The sequence below is a fragment of the Pleurodeles waltl genome, chromosome 8 (genome assembly GCF_031143425.1).
Source record: "Pleurodeles waltl isolate 20211129_DDA chromosome 8, aPleWal1.hap1.20221129, whole genome shotgun sequence".
Classification (NCBI taxonomy): Eukaryota; Metazoa; Chordata; class Amphibia; order Caudata; family Salamandridae; genus Pleurodeles; species Pleurodeles waltl.
In genome coordinates this window covers 113878466-113896593 of record NC_090447.1, presented here as the reverse complement: position 1 = coordinate 113896593, position 18128 = coordinate 113878466, and the positions used below count along the sequence as shown (strand labels likewise).

Sequence of the window (18128 nt, the reverse complement as noted above, 5' to 3'; positions counted from 1 at the left end):
TCTATTCCAGCCACATTCCAAGACATAATATTAAGTTTGGGAAGCACAAGTGCGGGCCCAGCTCTCAGAGGTACAGTGAGCTCCAAAACCCCTAGTTGTTTGACTCTACAGGCCGTAGTAACTACAATGGGGAGCTCTGTGGGTGGAGTAACATTTAGTCAATCTAAATCGGATTACGAAGGGGAAGGGATCTCAGTCATAAATGGTCGATTGCTCTTAGATGGAAACTGAGCCCCTCCCACATGGACGTTAAATGGGCTATCACTCCTTTGTATCTGAGGCCAATTCCGGTGTCTCTGCCAGTTCTCAGAGAGCTAGTCCGTGAATTGAAGGCCATAAGTTTATCAACCATGGTGGTATCGAGAAAAAGAATTGAAATATAATCAAAATCTGAATCTGGTTGGGCATATCTGCGTACCTCCTGAATATCAGACCGAATAACAAAGAGACATTTCCTCTGTATGCAAATCCAATAAATAACTTTATTAGTGAGAGATTCATAAGACTCTCTGTAACTGGCAGGCAACCTGGGGACCCCTGTCATGTAGATATAAGCATCCTTCCTGCTCTGGTCACGTCTCCCCTTCAAATCAGTCACATGGATTAGTCTAGGTTGGCCTCGATGTAAAACTCTGGGTAAACTGGCAGGCACCTGTACGCCCATGCCATACCAGGCTTCCTTAAAAGAAGGAATTTTACAAGGAAGACTCTGGTCATTGTTTTTTGAGGCAAGATTGGGCATACACCCAGTATCAATGGGAGTATCGATAGGAGGGGATAAGCAGCTCCCCTTTTTGTTCGTCACCATGTTCGTAGACTTCGCCCCAGACTTTAAACATTTGGGGAAGATAGTCGAGTTATCCCTAGTATCTAATGTTGCTGACATGTTAGACCCCCCCGGTCGGCTCAAGGTTATGGTCATCTGTACTGGGCAGTTTGCAATTACATATTGCCCTCTGATCGGATAGTCCAGAATTTGTTTCCAAGATTACCACTACCAAGGACTTTAAATCGTCCAGCTTCTGGGAGATAATTGCCAGTTCAGGTGCTCCTTTAGGCTGTGTCAACCAGTCCTGTTCCTCTATATCGGCTTCAGCTAAGATTAGGGGTAGAGAGCATCCTGGGCTCCCACTAGAAGTAGATAGGGGTAAAAATCTGTTCGAGCAGGGAATGTCACTAGAGATTATTGTCTTGGAGCCTGGGTGCAGGGAGTCCTTAATTTGAGAGCATTCGACAGCTTCGGCGTTCGGGATATGCCTCTTTGATGGTGAAGGAATTGCAGCCTGGGTTATAGGAGGTGAATGAAGGTCCACTTCCACAGTCAAATGAGGCGTTCGTGGTTTCTTATTAAAAAGATCAGGGATCTTCCTGTGCGTGAGAGTGGCAGAAATTGGGGGGCGGTAATAGATGGACTCCTCAATATTGCCTCTACTTCCTCAAACAGGGAGTCAATAGTTTGAAATGGATTCCTAATGGGCTTGGAAAGGTCATCTACTTTCCTACTGGCTTGCTTCTTATGTTTTTTAGCACCAGAGTGTGGCGCAGAGATGTCATCTGCCTTCCGCTTCCCCATTACTTATGCGCGGAGCCAGAATTTTATGAAGAGAGAGGAAAAGAAAGATAAATACCCAGGGCCAGCCGTGGATCTCCTTGCCTGGAATGCTTATATACCAGGCTGAGAGTAAGGTTCAGTCCAGGCTCGATAAGCAGTGTTAATGATGAGCTCTGCCCCTGACAAGGACCATCAAATGCTGGGTGTGTGAGTCTCACTCCCCTAACAGCTGTATAACAACGCTCCAAGAACGTATCCCTTATCACTTAGACTACAATGAGCTGGGACTCTTTAGACCACACTGCATAGTGTCCAGATCCAAGTAACCAAGGACCCCAAACGTAGATTAAAGAGGGGTGGCCCGGCCTGGCCTCTGGCAGTCGCTGACGGGCGAAGGATGGGCCCGCCCTAGGCCCGGGCGCGTCCCGCGCCGCGGTGGTGCGCGGCTTGATTTGTAGCGCCCGTGTTGGAAAAACCATCCCCAGGCAGCAGGCAGTCCAGAGGATCCTGGGACATGGAGTCCCATCAGGATCGCGGGGGTCGGGATACCAATGCGAGGTAGTTGGTTTCTGTCGACAAGAACAGGTGCATGCAATTGTGAGTGATGTTGTGACTGGTACAGTGAGAAAAATGGAATATGGGAAGTTCAGAAGATGGTTTGATGAACCAAGTGAAAGGGATTTTGTATAAAGGTTGACCATCAAAATAATTTTGTGTGGACATTTCAATAGCTGTTCAAAGAAAATGCAAAGGTTTTATGGTATTAGGATACTTTGATGAGAGGAGACAGCTGTTCCCCCTGCAGCAATAAGGCATACAATGGTGCAGATGGGACATAATGGTCACCCGATTCAGAATAATAACAGAAGAGCCAGAGAATTTTTTGTGTCTAGCTGTTGTTCAGGTGAAAAAACATGAGCTTGCAAGGGATTTTCAATGAGTGATAAGTTAACCGGATATGCAGGTGATATCCGTTTTGAGGATTGGGTGAGAAAGAAAAACAAGCATTAGCAACAAGCATTTTCAATGCAACAGGACCGCATTTACAAGAGTTAGAGCTATCTGTGTGGTAAAGCAGTGGTTCCCAACCTTTTGACTCCTGACGACCCCCACTGAATCATTACAGGAAGCTGGGTACCCCCAAGCAATTTGTAAGATTTAAATGTTATACATTAATTTAATTCGCAAAAAATACTCAAACAAGAACACACCAAACAAATACTTTTATTAAAAAATTATTATTTTATGTTGAAAAAATATGCAAAAATCTAAAAGTGTTAATGGGAAAGTTGGCACTGCACCACAGCGGCTAACTTTTCAATATTTGGTTTTATTTAGGAAACTTGAATCCTCAGGCCAGATTCTACATTTCGCAAGCAATTTTTTTGTTTGGTTTTAGATACATATGATCTGGGAAAACTTTGGGGAAAGGAAGTAAAACCATAAGGGCCTCTCTCCTATCCATAACTTCTGTCACATGTAATTAATTAGTTTTATAGCACCTCTCATACCAGTGTAGGGTGTTGGAGCACTTTACAGGGACTAGAAGGTGTAGGAGTCACATGTCATCCACACTGGTGGGCATCTCCCAAGAGTGCTTGGTCTTGAGAAGCAAAAACTCAGGATTCAGAATGTGTGGTTAGCGTTGACTTTAATAATAAGAATGTATTTCTACACAAGCAAGACTTTAGGAGCATAAGGAAAAAGAAAACAAATGGTTAAAAAACATAACGTTCTAATATGTGCCATGCATTTTGCATGCAGCTCAGTAATGGCAGTTTATAGCTCACTGTGCTAGATTAAGATTGTAATTTATAAACTGCTCAGTAACAAAAGAATCTCTGTAACAAAAGCAGTAACCCGCTGTGCACATAAAATACTTTTCTTTGCAGGATACACGTTCTATGAAGCAGGCACATTAACCATCTGCCCAACCTTAGATGAGTCATAACTGCCATTAGAAAAAACTCCCATCTCTCCTAGCAGGTACATTAATCACCAGAGTTGTCTTGACACTTATTTTTGTCTGAGCATGACTTTGCAGTGCTTTTAAAAATGCTGCACAAAGTAAGTATAAATATAAAAATGCACTTTTTTCTGTCAGAGGACCTAGCTGGAGAAGGGCCTTCCTGCTGGCCCAGGCCTGCAGACCCCCTGGGAATGTGTCATGCACCCTGAGGGGCCGCGAACCCCAGGTTGGGAACCGCTGTGGTAAATGACAATGTCTTAACTCTGTGTTTTGGTTTGGAGTGTACTCTGACATTGTATTTGTATGAAATATAACTTCTATGAAGCAGAATTCAATTCTCTGACTTCAGCACAACCAAAAGTCTCACAGGAATGTCACTAACTAACACAAAGCGCTATAGGACGACGGAGTTATGTTGCATTCACATTAAAAGACACAAAGGCCCTCATTCTAACCCCGGCGGCCAGGGTCGGCGGGAGCACCGCCGACAGACCGGCGGTGCCCCGCAGGGCATTCTGACCGCGGCGGTTTGGCCGCGGTCAGAAAGGGTAAACCGGCGGTCTCCCGCCGGTTTACCGCTGCCCTTAGAATCCCCCATGGCGGCGCAGCTTGCTGCGCCGCCATGGGGGATTCTGACACCCCCTACCGCCATCCTGTTCCTGGCGGTTCGCCCGCCAGGAACAGGATGGCGGTAGGGGGTGCCGCGGGGCCCCTGGGGGCCCCTGCCGTGCCCATGCCAATGGCATGGGCACGGCAGGGGCCCCCGTAAGAGGGCCCCACAAAGTATTTCAGTGTCTGCCTAGCAGACACTGAAATACGCGACGGGTGCAACTGCACCCGTCGCACCTTCCCACTCCGCCGGCTCAATTCTGAGCCGGCATCTTAGTAGGAAGGTTGATTTGCCCTGGGCTGGCGGGCGGCCTTTTGGCGGCCGCCCGCCAGCCCAGGGCAAATCCCAAAATACCCTCAGCGGTCTTTCGACCGCGGAGCGGTATTTTGGTGGGGGAACTTCGGCGGGCGGCCTCCGCCGCCCGCCGAAGTTAGAATCACCCCCAAAGTATTATAACAATGTGTAGAACCAAAAATAGTGTTTTTCAGACATTTTAAAGCAAAAGCAATGAACATAACAATAAAAACATTCGTGCACCTGAAAATCCCCGGCTGCTTTTCAAGCAGTGCCCAACGTGTGCCATGCAGGAGTTGGCATCACCGCGCCCGACACTCAACCTAGGCCCTAGACAACCGGTGCAAAGGTGCCTGATGCTTGCTACCAAGCATCATTTCGTTTAAAGCCGCCTTGCTGTTCTTAAAATGCTGCCCTTCAAGTCAAATACAAACGTGATCACGCGCCCTAATAGAAAGGGTTGGAATGGTGTTATTAACAGTCAGCCCTCGACCACTAGGCTTCCAGTTAATTCAGATGTACCATGCCAGGAAGGATCTGCACAGGCAGAAAGTGCTGCAGCTGTAAAACTAACAAGTCTTCACTCCGTGGAGCGGATCGGCTTTAATGAGGGTTAAAGCAGTGAAAAAAGCCAAACAGTTTAAATATCAATGCTATGGGAGAGCAAAGCGAGCCATTGGCAAGTTGCAGCCACGTAAAAAAGTGACAGTATAGAACCCAAAAGGGGAAACAGTGGAGTAGAAAACCATTGTAATTAGGAACAAAGAAGCAGGACTAGTAATACAGGAACACCTGATGAAAGAGTAAAGTGACGAGAACAGAAGAAGAGAAACCAGAAGAGCAGAGCACAGGAATAAGGAAATGTAGCAGCAAAGAAACTAGGAGAGGAGCAGAAACATGCGTCATGCAAAGCAGAACGAGCCGCATGGAGAAAGGATCTGGGGGCTGGGATTAAAGGCAAAACAGAAACCAGATGGGCGGAGGGGCCATCACACGCTGTAACAGGAGGAAGCGTGAACGTAGAGTGATGGCCAACAAAAATGTTCTCTTAGTGAAATCGCCTGGGAGGGAACTAAGCACACAAAGGAGGGACATTTTCTAAAATGCACCAATAAAAAGGAAGCATTTAAGACAGGCAGAACAAAGAATGAATGGCAATAGTGGGTTTGGCAGAAGCCCGTAGACTAAATACAGCATGTCTTGCAGACAAGCACATGGACTGCACCTAGGCTCGACTTAAAAAACCGCAGTGAGGAGACCAAGTTGGTTTGATCCCCATAAGATGGGAGAGGCGTACTATACTTTGGTGAGACTAGCGGACCAAGGTGATACATGTCCAGATAAAAATAAAATAAAATAAAAAACATTAAAATACACAGATGATGACTAAGTGGGGAAAGATTTAAGAGGTATGGATGGCAATAACAGCATGAGACATGAGATAACCCTTCACTAATTTCACAACACAGGCTATTAATACATAATACTGTTAGCAGGACCCCTAACCTTCACATTTCACTCTTAATTCTTCAAAGGTAAGAAAATGAGTTTCACACTGATGCAAAAATACCCAAATGACACAGAATACTTTAGGGTTGACTGTGATACTCATTCCCAATAAAATATATAAGATTTTAAATTTAAAAAAATCAAAATATCTAATCTTCCACCATGCAACAAAACAGGATACTGCGGTAGAGACATATTTTTGTTTACATTTCAATGCTTTGGAGTCCCCAAAACAACCAACAAATTTAGTAGTCCTATTACAATGCCTGAAAAGACAAACAATATATTACTTTTCCATATGCAACCATATGTTTAAGGTAACTACACTGCTCCAATCAAATTGTTTTGATTACCCAAAGTCCTTCCATTTAATCAATTTAATTCACAATGACATTGGACAAGCATTTACCAGTAATCAAAGCTCAGTTTAATTCTGAAGGATCAAATTTGTGACCACAATGATTGTACCTGTTTTGCATCATATCACAGTCTAAACATTTAAAGGTCAATTCTCCTGGGTACTCAATTTGGTATTTGTAAACAACAACTAAAAAGATGGAAGTGTCTTAATTTTCCATATTACTCTATTCTAAACATGTTATACATTACACTTCATTATACTACCTTGAGTTTTACCTTTTAAGACTAATTCCTCTGAGTGGGGACCTCCATGGGCTGCTGCTAATGCTGCAGTACAGTGCCATGGTGCACTTTTAACCCACCTGCCTGTACTCATAATCCAGAAGCAGATGCAGTCCCACAATAGTGCTTTGTTGTTTATTTAATGCACTGTGTGTGACTGCTATACTGGAGGAATTAAGGAAAATAACGATACGCTGGCCATCTGATGCAGTGAGGAACAGATACAAGTTAAATCTCACATCAGCTCTCGGGAAGACCCTAAAGTTAAAGGACAGACTTTTTTCAAAACCTCAATTAAAATTCTAAAATGAGGAGTTGAGGAAGGAGTCTCTAGGGGCTTGAAAACGATACTAGGGAGTGCATCCATAAGGTGAGACCCCTGGTAATGGCATCCTGATGACCGTTTCTAATGCACCTTCGCAAAACAAGAAACTTACAAGTTAGAGCGATGATGATGATTTTGCAAGTAGAAGTGTTTAAGGAGCAATTGCGTTTTAATTGATCAGTTTTCTTTTTGCTTGGCACCATCAGACCCTGCTTGTTGTCAGGGGACACTCATCCAGATACAGGAGGCCACACACTTGGTTGACCAGCCCACCAGCCAGCGGCTGCAGGCCCAAACCTTCATATACTGAAGTTTCTACCGGTATACCCTTAACAAGTTGATTGGGGGAAAAAAGCAAGGAGAATCCCAACCAAAGGGTCAGTGAATATTTTACATAAAGTACTGAAGCAGGGAAAGTTGAGTTAGCAATCATAAGTAACAGGGGTAGCCAAAAACGAAATTAGTTGAAAATAGTGGTACAATGGAAAACATGCTTGACCATGCCAAAAGAAGAAGCCTTTTGTCAGCACAGGAGTTGATTAAGCAGCCTTTGTTGGGCACTCTTCAATCCCATTACCTAGCGAGAGTTCTATAATATGGAAGAGAAGCAAATTAATTTCTCACTCATCAAGACAGTTTTGTAAAACAAAACGACAAGTGATTTTGAATAATGTCCACAAAAGAAACCGAAAGACGTGACAATATAAAGGTTCAACATTTGCAAACTGTGTGTGCAAGCTACATGAGATGGTTTTTTGAATATAGATTCAGGACAGATGATGCTTTTACATACTGAACACTGGAACCAGAAGCTGCGGAAGGGCTAAGCACAGATTGATACTGAGCTGCCCAAACAGTAAACCAACCTATGCCAGAGACAAATCGTTACAAAACATCATAACCAATAAATGGCTCATAGCTTAGTGGAGAGTAAACACACAAGAGTTGACCAATATGCCAATCAGGAACCAGGTGTTAGTTACAACAACAAACATAGTGGATCAGTGAAGATTTATTCAACTACTACTGCCAAGTGTAAGGATGCGTGCATTTAAATTATTGAGGCATTTATTCAGTTCCTGCCATGACAGAAGAACAGTTGTTTTCTGATTTGCACGTAATATCATGACACAGACGTATGATGGTTGATTTACAGAATCGTTAACCAAATTAATATTTTATTGTCCAGCATGTATATGAAAATATTTTGTCACTTGCACTTTTGTAACACTAGAAATATTAAAATTGGTAGTGACTTTCACTGTTGTCTGAAATATGCTGATGATGTCCAAAAAAGAATTACAAATAATAGGGTCCCTTGGTCTTGAATCAGGATGGTCAAAAAGTTTTTTGTTTGTTTTTTTAAATGGAAGAAATAAGTAAGTAAAGGCGAGCAAACTAGAAGTAGTCAGTCGAGAAAAGGAGCAAGGGTGGAGCTAAATGGCCCATGACTTGCAGCGGGATGTGTCCTTAGATCATGATTTCCTCTGTTTGGGGACATAGAGCTGCACCTCCCAATCTTTGATTCCTGTTGGATACTGAGGGCGCATTTACAGCAGGACTCCAAGGCCTGCCTAGAGTCTAAACATCAAACGTCCACCTCGTGTGGTTTGGTGACGGACATCTGTATCCTGCAGAGACAGCGCGGATTGAATCCTGTCATTTTTGGGGAGACATCCTGGCAGACTTTGTAACATTTTAAAAGTAGTCAGAAAACTGCCAAAATTGGCAGCAGAGCTCCGGATCTACGTAAGGAAACAAAGCAACTTATGTCAGCGGGTGAGGGTTATACAAGCCAGCAAAGGCAGCCCTGTCCAATAAGAAAAATGGCCATATCAATTTTCTAACTCCTTTATCTGACATCCTACTATTGTGTTATTAATGTGATTGCACTCTTATTTGAATATACATGTATCACTAATAAGAACCGCTGTTTTTTTTTTTTGTTTTTTTTAAACGTGTAAGGGTGGCACTAATGTGCTGCTCTGCTCCATCACTTCTGGAGCAGTATGAAGTCAGAGCGAAACCAGGCACCACCATTTATCATCAAATGGGAGCATTGCTGAGAAAATCCTCTGAATCCAGTCAGGTGCCTGGGGATATTCTTAAGGCGAGGAATCTATGGTTAAAAGCACACAATAAAATAGTGTGTACAGTGTATTTAACTATTGTACTCTGGTATTTATTGACTTCCCAGAATCCAGAGTTGGGCTCCTACACACAAACAACTGTGTGAAATTGCCTAGCAGGTATGGAGCATGATATACACACAAATTCACAAACTAAGGAAAAAGGTAACAGGAATGGTTGGGGAGGGAAGGAGCAAAAACCCTTTTCACATCAATATCTGAATAAGGAGGATTCTGGCTTCTGTGAAACACTGTAAACTTCGTACTTGTGTAGCGCACTACTCACCCGTTAGGGTCTCAAGGCGCTGTACGCATTCCGCTGTGGAACCCCTCATGGCTTATCCCTGTGAGGTGCCCACTCCTGGGCAACCTCCAAGGTGAAACCAGGCATCCCAGCGCTGTTGGGGCCGTTGTGGAGATTAAGCAAGCTATTGCCCAGAGTTACAGAGTGGGACCCATGAATGAGATTAGGCACTGATGCAAGAATTATCAGGTACGAGGAAATTGAGCTCAAGACCCGCCGAGGAGGGAATTGAACCCTGGTCCTGGGCCAGATTTCTGCATCAGGGTCTGCCGCTCTAACCATTGAGCCACACTTCTCCACTGAACATGTACAGTTCTCTGGGGCTCATAACTGAACACCTTATATAAGTCAAGTAAGTTAGCACAGTCTCCATCTCAGAAGGAAACTGCTGCCAATTTTAGTAAGCCATCGGACGATTTCAAGTATAAACATGGTAGTAAGCTACCTGAGTATTTTCTCTGCTTTGAGTGGCCTTAGCAGAAGGACGAGACAAGTACCTGTGAGGAGATGTGCCTTGTCAAAGAAATGGGACTACCACTATTCAAGTCGAGCATAGCTGCTTTTCCGACGTGCTGGTATGTATCTGGGCTTTTAACCACACCCACTGCATGCCAATCACTATCACTCGTTTGTGGGCTTGCCTTTCAAAAATCCTTTCTTTTCGTTGGTAACTGCTTTACGTTTGTCCCTCCTTAGGGCGGTTTTGAACAGTCTTGGCCATCGACCCTCTTACATGGATAATTGCACTTTTGCTGATAACTTTGAATGAGAGCAAACTTCTTTTTCCTTTGGTGTCTCCTTCACAGCGCTGCTTTGAATTGGCTTGCTTATGTTAACTCTTTGCCTTTTTATTTTCAGTATGTGTGGCAAGAAAAGTCCAGTTAGTAATTTTCAAAGCAAATAGCTCTAACTCGAGCAAACGCGAGACCCACTGCATTGCAAATGCTTGTTTTATGATAGCAATCTGTCTAGAGAGAGAAACAGAAAAGCAAATACAAAGAGAGGGAACAAGAGAAGTCCATCATTGAAACACATATCTCCGAGATTACAGAACTTGCTTGATGATTCAGACACATTATGTATGTGTAAAAACAGTTTATCCAATATATTGCGTATCAAATGAAAAGTCTTACCAAAGCCAAACATTGTATTCTCTTCAAGAAACGTTAATACAAGAAACTGATCATCTGTTTTCATGCATTTCCACAGTGCAGTAGATTTGAAAGTACTTACTCTCTTTCTTTCTCCATCAGCTTGTCATTAATATTATCTTTGATTGCAGATCTTGAACCCTTGTGAATAATGGGGTACCTGAGTGGCACTTGCAGGAAGAAAGATATCATTGAGACAAGATGAGCAGTATAACCCAAGGCAACGGCAATGCTCCCATCATCCTTCGCTGCAAATAAAGCATGAATACAGTTAAATGTAATTTACTATTTTAACACCTGTCATTCATATGAATCAATATGGCAAATTAAATGATAGCTTTGTTCCCAGCAGCCTGAAGCCATTCAGTCCAAGTTGAGAAAAATATTCCGAACTAAATAAATCAAATCGACTTAGTATCTCTTAGCTGGCAGAAGTCTGAATTGGGGCAACCAAGTAGGACCCGGTACGGAAAATTCTGGCCATTGCTTTCTTTAATAGCACATGTAGTGACTTGAATAGTACATTAGTCTCAAATTCACTTTCTCATAGAAAATAGGGTATTTTTTGGGGCATACAATACAGAACAAAAGTCAACCTCCATTTGATCCTATTTTGGAGAAAGTCGCAACTCTGTTTCTGGAGGATGAGCTCTAACCTGAGTGCCATGGCACTTAAAAAATAAATGTCCTCTAACAGAACTAAGTTATGTGCATAGTAACACTGTCAAATAAATTCAAAAAAGTATCAAAGATCTCACCAGCTCCCTGTAATTCTTTTAAAAAAACGAGCCAACCAGTATTTCTTTTTGGACTAATGGAATAAAGATTGTCAGCAGTTGGTTGATAATGTGAAAGAGTCTACAAACTAAGAGTAATAGAGTGACCATGAAGATAATATTATTCTACTTTTATGCCCTGGCTTTTGTGGTGATGTGTTCGGCCTCCCTCACTGCCATATCTCTTTATATACTCTGTAGGTTACACCAACTACAGATTACATTTGCTAATTTATCTTTATAGGATATAATGCCTTACTGGCACCCAAACGATCTCTAAGGACAGTCCAATGATATTTTGCTGAAGGCATACTGTTATAACAATATAATAGGATATGCACAATGTTTTCTTACATGGAAATATGTAGGCCGATTATGTTCAACCACACTAACGTTGATACAATAGAGCCTTCAAGCGGAATTCATGAGCAAACTCTTCCTGATAAGTAGTTACAATACCACTTTGAAAAGCAACAGGTCACTAAGCAATCAAGCACTCTAACAGGATACCCAGGGCCAGAATTTAGAGACTGGTAGAGTATCCGCTCTGCCTAACTGATGATCCACCCATTCTATTTAGAGTTGAGTGCCCTGTCACGTTCTAATGCCCCAAGTCCAACAGACTTGGGTAGTTGGTGTAAGTACATCGGACCTTCTGCACAATTTACAGCAAGAAGTCTGATGTACTTTTTCTTTTGCAGTGCGAGAAAAAGCATAGCATTCTCAAAGACACAAAATAATGACACCCACATCCAAAAAAGTGACTTGCACATCCTGGGAGGAAACTCCCAGTGTTTCAAGATTTTGTTTTTCTTTTACAAAAACAAACTGGCTTTCAGAGTTTTTCTAAAACAAAAGTCTGCTGAGCAGCTGCACGAAACATCATTGGCACTCAGGCGGTAGTCTGTCTGGGCAGTGGAGGTCATTATCTTTGCTCCTTTGGAAGGCAGCAGATTCCCCGCAAAAGACTAAAATCAGTCTGTAAGTTCTAGTATTAAATATTATAAGTTGGTTTTCTTCAAAGCTGAAGTATTGGTTTCAAGCGTGTCTTGCACGAGTTGCGATCACAACACAAACTCTACCTCGGGAGGGCGGGGGGAGGGGAAAAGAGAGAGAGAGAAAGAGAAAGAGAGGGAAAGAGAGAGCGAGAGAGTGTGTGTTTGTGAGAGAGAGAGAGAGAAAGAGAGAAACAGAGAGAGAGAGAGAGCGAGCGAGAGAGAAAGAGGTATAAGAACTTGCCTCATCCTCCCCACTTTTTCAGTATGCTTCATTCACGACAGGGAATCAGGGGGGTGTGGAGAGGGTTCACATTATTTTTCAATAGCACAAGATGGCCAACGGTTGCTACAGATGACATTTTCTCCTTGCAGCATGCACTGCTGTTGCTCACATGCTAGGCACTGACTGTAAAGCAATACCTTCACCTCAATGATGGAGGATGAAAATGGCAGAAGAGGCAAACTATGCTGATAGGCTAAAAAGAGGCACAAGTAAAGCAGTGCTATCTGTAAACACTACAATATTTTGAAAATGTGTGTATTGATGCCCAGGAGGCTGCTCTGTACTTTGTAGCTAATGCAGTGCTCCCAAAGAACTCCAACACTGCACCAGTAGAATATGCATGTGACTCTTGCATAATACATTTTCCACCATGCAACAGTCCATCTGTCAAAATCAGATTTATGAATGGAACTCCTCTGATGTGGAGTTGAAAAGCAACAAAGTTATATTGTGTTCCATCTATGAAGTAAATTGATGCCCTTTCAACATCAAGCATGTACAAAAACCCTTCATTATTACCCTGTTATAATGCACTTCTCAGTATGCCTCTTCCACTGACAACCCTATAATTCACTAGCAATAAGCAAATATGTAGTTGACACTAGAAAATAATAATTTTACAAGTAAGGTGTCGCTGTATGCATGAGAATAATGATTCAACTTGTGATCCCATTAAATAAGAAAGAACAATAGTTAAACTACAAGTATAACCCGAGGTGAGATTATTCTTTTAAGGCCTTCTAAGAATGCTTTGATGACTGGGATTTTTAAAAAGCAAAATGTGTTTATTTTGCAGGTTGGAGCTGAAGTTACCAAGTGAACTCTAATTTGTATATAAGCTAAACCTGCCTTCTGCAGCGTGAAGATATTTAATAAAGTCATGGACTGTAGCCTGAATGGGATTAACACAAAAGGAAACCGGAGTTTAAGAATCTTTTCAGTTTTGCTGCATAACATGCTGGGTGGCAGGGCAGCACACGTCTGTTAGCACGTACATATTTTGGCAGTTTTACATAGCCAAACTATTCGGCCTCAACTGCTATTTGATTCAGAGACACAGAGTTTTGATACAATAGACCAGTGGTTCCCAACCTGTGGTCCGGTGACCCCGGGGGAGGGGAGGAGTCTATGAAACCGCTTCAGGGGGTCCATGACGGATTAGTAAATTAATATTAACAGATTAATAAAGTGTGTACAAATCAAGTGGCTAAACATACAGTTGAAAAGTAAGTATAATGTGTTATTATTTGCGTATTTGTTTTATGAATGCTTGTTTCTGTATTTGAGTATTGTTTCGTGGTTCAAATCATCGGCAATGTTTAGGCGGGGGTCCCCAGCTTCCATTAATGACTCAGTGGAGGTGCTGGATTCCAATAATGATTCGGTGAGGGTACCTGGGTTCCTGTAGTGATAAAAGTGTGGGTCCACAGAAGTCAAAAGGCTGGACGTCACTGCAATAGACTACATCATTGTTGGCTTAACAAATCAGACACAAGATATAACCTTTAACACAGAAGTTAGAAAGTTTCCAACAATGGTAGTACTATGACCCTCGCTAGCACAATTAAAATCAATGTCACGGATATGTCTGCTGCTTCGTCAAATGAGATAGGGCAGTAGTAGTAGTTGGGAGAGCTAACGTAAAGAATTCAAACCAGGCTATGTACAAAGCATTTCATTGATGGTGCGGGTGTGGGCACCCAGAGGTATGACGTAGGCATTTTTTGTTGTTGGGATCAGGTCTACATGCAGTTCCCCCACATGTGAAAGAAGTGATGAAGGATTTTTGCTTTGATCTGCCATTCCTGTGTTTCCGGGTGGGCTCTGCCTCAAAGATCAGCAAACTCACTGTTCAAACCTGGCAGCTGTTGTGTCAAGAGGTGAGTGATGAGGGTAAGCCCCATACAAAATCTTTTGAGTCGAACTGCCCAATAAAACAGAACGTGCATGTCCTTCCTTCAGTAGAAGTACATGGAGATCATATTTCCTCTGTGAATATCTATTTTACTGAGTAACATCCTGTGAAATGCTTTGAGGACGACTTACACTACATTTAATACTAGCTAAATGTGCTACAGTCTCTGTGAGAGCATTGATTTGTGCCATATGTGCTTCTCGTACACCAGGAAGGCCTCTTACTGTTTTGTGTCTAAAAGAAGGTCTGCCTAGTTGCAACATATTTATTCAATGACTGATGTTTGGCTATGTTCTGGATGTCAACAGCACAAGAGCTTCCTAGGACCCTGCACATGGGATTAGTGAGTCTTTCTGGAAGTGGACATATTTGTACACTGGCTCAGGGCCCCAAAGCAAAGCAGGATGCCAACATTCCCAAAAGATTTGTCTTTTTTTCAAAGTAAAATTTCTTAACACTTGAAGAGACAAACCTCTGAAAAGCCAAAACTATGGTGAGATAGGCTTTCAACCACATCAAACATGTAGATACCACAAACGGTGAATTCAACACCGATTGTGAAATCTGAAGTAAATTGCAATTAAGTTATCTCCTAATTATAAAAGTTTGCATTTCTGCACTGAACTCCCTTTCACTAGTGGATGCTCTTGGTATGGATAAACATGAATAAACTAGAGATTAAGAAGTGCACTCCTAGACATGAAGTAAATACTCTAGCTGCTTAGTCACGTAGCACAAATTACATATTTCTAACTGACTGGATGCATCAGCATATGTAATTAGTGATCTTGCACCTCCAGATTTGACCAGAAGATGTTCCTTTTGTACTTGCGGAATCAATTCTTATAGGAGTTTCAGCCTGAGTTATAACACATTGAAATAGTTATTAAGGAACTTTAAACGCAGGCAAGGTAAATGAGGCATCCTTTTTTATTGTTAACAAGTAAACGGAATACACCCCTCCTCCTAGTCTCCTAACTTAGACAGTGGAAACTCCTTTATTGCGATTTGGACAACAGGGATGACAAATCTTCCGGTAGAAAATGCTAATTTTGTTTACTCGCCTTGTGTCTTACTCCAGGGTGATTCATTGGCATGATGACTAATTCTATGCAGTACAGTCTTGTAGAGTGGGGTGCACCCAATGGTCAGATATTCTCACTCCATCTGGCCGGGGGAAAACCTTATATGCCTGCAGGATGTGTCAGCACTCCCTAGAGAACATCAGATTCCTGTAATCCAAATTGTTTTATTTTAATACATTATTTCATTAGCCATCTCTTTGTGCGGCTCAGAAACAAACTTAAGAATGCCCTCTTGTTATAATAACTAAACACTGCCTAGAGTCAGCAAATCACCCAATCATAGCTGGCAGCGTTTATTGCTCACCTTGAGAGTGAGCCTGCTCCTTGAGATCAGACTTGTTATCTGGCCACAAGTATCACCATTGAATCAGGTTGTACATGTCCTGAGGGATATACACGCAGCACACCAAGGTACAGATTTTTCTCTAGTATGGTACGTTGAAAAACTGAGCTATGTATGACTCACAGCAGGAGGATGTTCAGCCATAAGATGAAGCAAAAATATTTTAGATCTTTCCATGACTACCGCATCCAAATCATCCTGTTTCGGGCATCTTACATTCCACCTTCTTGCAGACTTGCCTTTGGCTCCACTTCATCCTATCAGCCTTTGTTCTGTGACTATAGAGAAGCTGAGGGTGTTTCTCTGTGCATTTTAGCTTTTTACTTTTTGGGACTGGAAATTTACAAATTTACTCCAAAATGATGCTGACAAATATGAGTTCTATTTTTGCAGTTGGTTGATGGAAAGTTGTGTTTGTGGTGGTGACTGTCAAAATGCACCACGGTTCATGTTTGAATAATCTGTCTTACATCAACCGGGTCGCTTTCTTCCTGTGTATGCACTTTCTTTGTATCTGCACTTGTGCAGATTTCCTTTCCAGCCCAATATAATTCTGAGAATGTTCAGAGTTCTCAATCTGCACCCAGGTTTGAAACCAAGGTCAATACCTGGATGCCTTCATGAGATTTGAGATTGCACTATGCCTTGGACCTGAAAGCCTTTTTCAAGTTTTTACCTCATTTGGCTCGTGTCTCAGCGACAATTATCTTTCCAAAGCCTACCTGTTTTCAGATTTTGTTTTCCAGAGGAGGATGTCGATGTCCCTGCTTCTGCATGTGATCCAGGTGTACCGTGTCCTGGACACTGCAGGCTTCTCCAGTATTGGAAAAGTGTCTAGTATAGTATAGAAGCACTACTTTCCAACCCATTCAAATCAGTTATCGAGTATTAGGGCAGCATCTAGGGGAGAAGTCGGAGGGGGGGGGGATGCACTGCCTATTTTGGTGCTTTTCTCATGTTTATAGTCATCAACCCAATGAAGAGATTCAATAAAAGCCTTGTGCCACAGCTAGTGTAATGTAAAAATGTCCGTCTTTCGACTGCTTAATTTTGATCTTGCACCAAAACGCTTTACACAAGACACTTACTCTTGTTATGGTGCTTCGAAATAAAGTTTTAAGAACTTTTGTAGGTACATCATAGGAACCAAGTGTCCTGATTTAAAAAAAACAATCTCTCAGATGAGATGGGGTGGAATATGGAGAATATTCCATTTAAATTCTTATACAACCTGATCTCCACAATAGCCACCTTCATGTTGTATTGAAAGATGTATTGTTTAACACTGGCAGCGTCAGTTTTCATCACATGCTTCATTTTCCAGTCTTCATGTTTAACATCTGTAAATGGACTACACTTGTAAACTGATCTGAGCACAATGGTGGAAAAAAAATGTCCTCCAGTGCAATCTGTGTTGCTGTGCAGCATAGGTTACAGGAGACCTCACACTGGTGAAACATACAGTTTGATGAAAAACACATTTTAAGATTCCAAAGCAACACTAGACAGCAGAATAGAGCATATCATGATCGCTGCAAATGAACAGGTTACTTACATTCGGTAACTCTTTCTAGTAGATATTCTATCCAACCACAGATTCCTGGCAGGTGCCAGACTGCATTGGATAGTTTTTATAACACTGATCCTGGAGCCAGTTTCAATTTTATCTTGCTTGAACACAGAAGTGTCCTAGCACAGACGTCATTTTCTTGATTTATTATTTTCCCCATCCTAAGACAAGGAGCATAAACAATTTTCAGTATCAGTGTGCACATCTCTAATTTAGGACTTTTTAGACAGCAAAAGGAGACCACTTGACAAAATGGGGTGGTGAGAAGGGAGCGAGGAATCTGCAGTCAGAGTATCCACCGGAAAGGGCGTTACTGAAGATAAGTAACTTGTTCTTCTATTGGACATTTCCAACTGCAGATTCCTCACTTTTAGAATAGATACCAAAGCAGCACCTCCATAATTGGAGGCCCTGTGGAGTGGGCTCAGACAGAAAAATGCCCTGCAGGACAAAGGGCATACTACCCTTCCTGTTACAGCAGACTGTAAAAGCAATAGTGCTTCGTAAACGTGCACTGGTGAGCACACCGCAGCTTGGCAGATGTCAAGAACAGGCCAATGTGCAACACAGTGATAGCAGAATTGGCCCTGGTAGAATGAGTCCTCAATCCTTCAGGAAGTTGCTTCTTCATCAGTACACAGCAGATCCCAAAGCAGAGGGCTATCCACCTTGA

General features: G+C 42.3%; 1 protein-coding gene across 1 annotated transcript in view; it reads right to left on the bottom strand.

Annotated features, from left to right (window-relative positions):
- Positions 1 to 18128, bottom strand: part of UVRAG (UV radiation resistance associated) — a 312834-nt gene that overhangs the window by 109823 nt on the left and 184883 nt on the right. The window contains exon 12 of the mRNA XM_069203880.1: positions 10568 to 10733. Coding sequence (XP_069059981.1) covers positions 10568 to 10733 — 166 coding nt within the window. The remainder of the gene's footprint in view (positions 1 to 10567; positions 10734 to 18128) is intronic.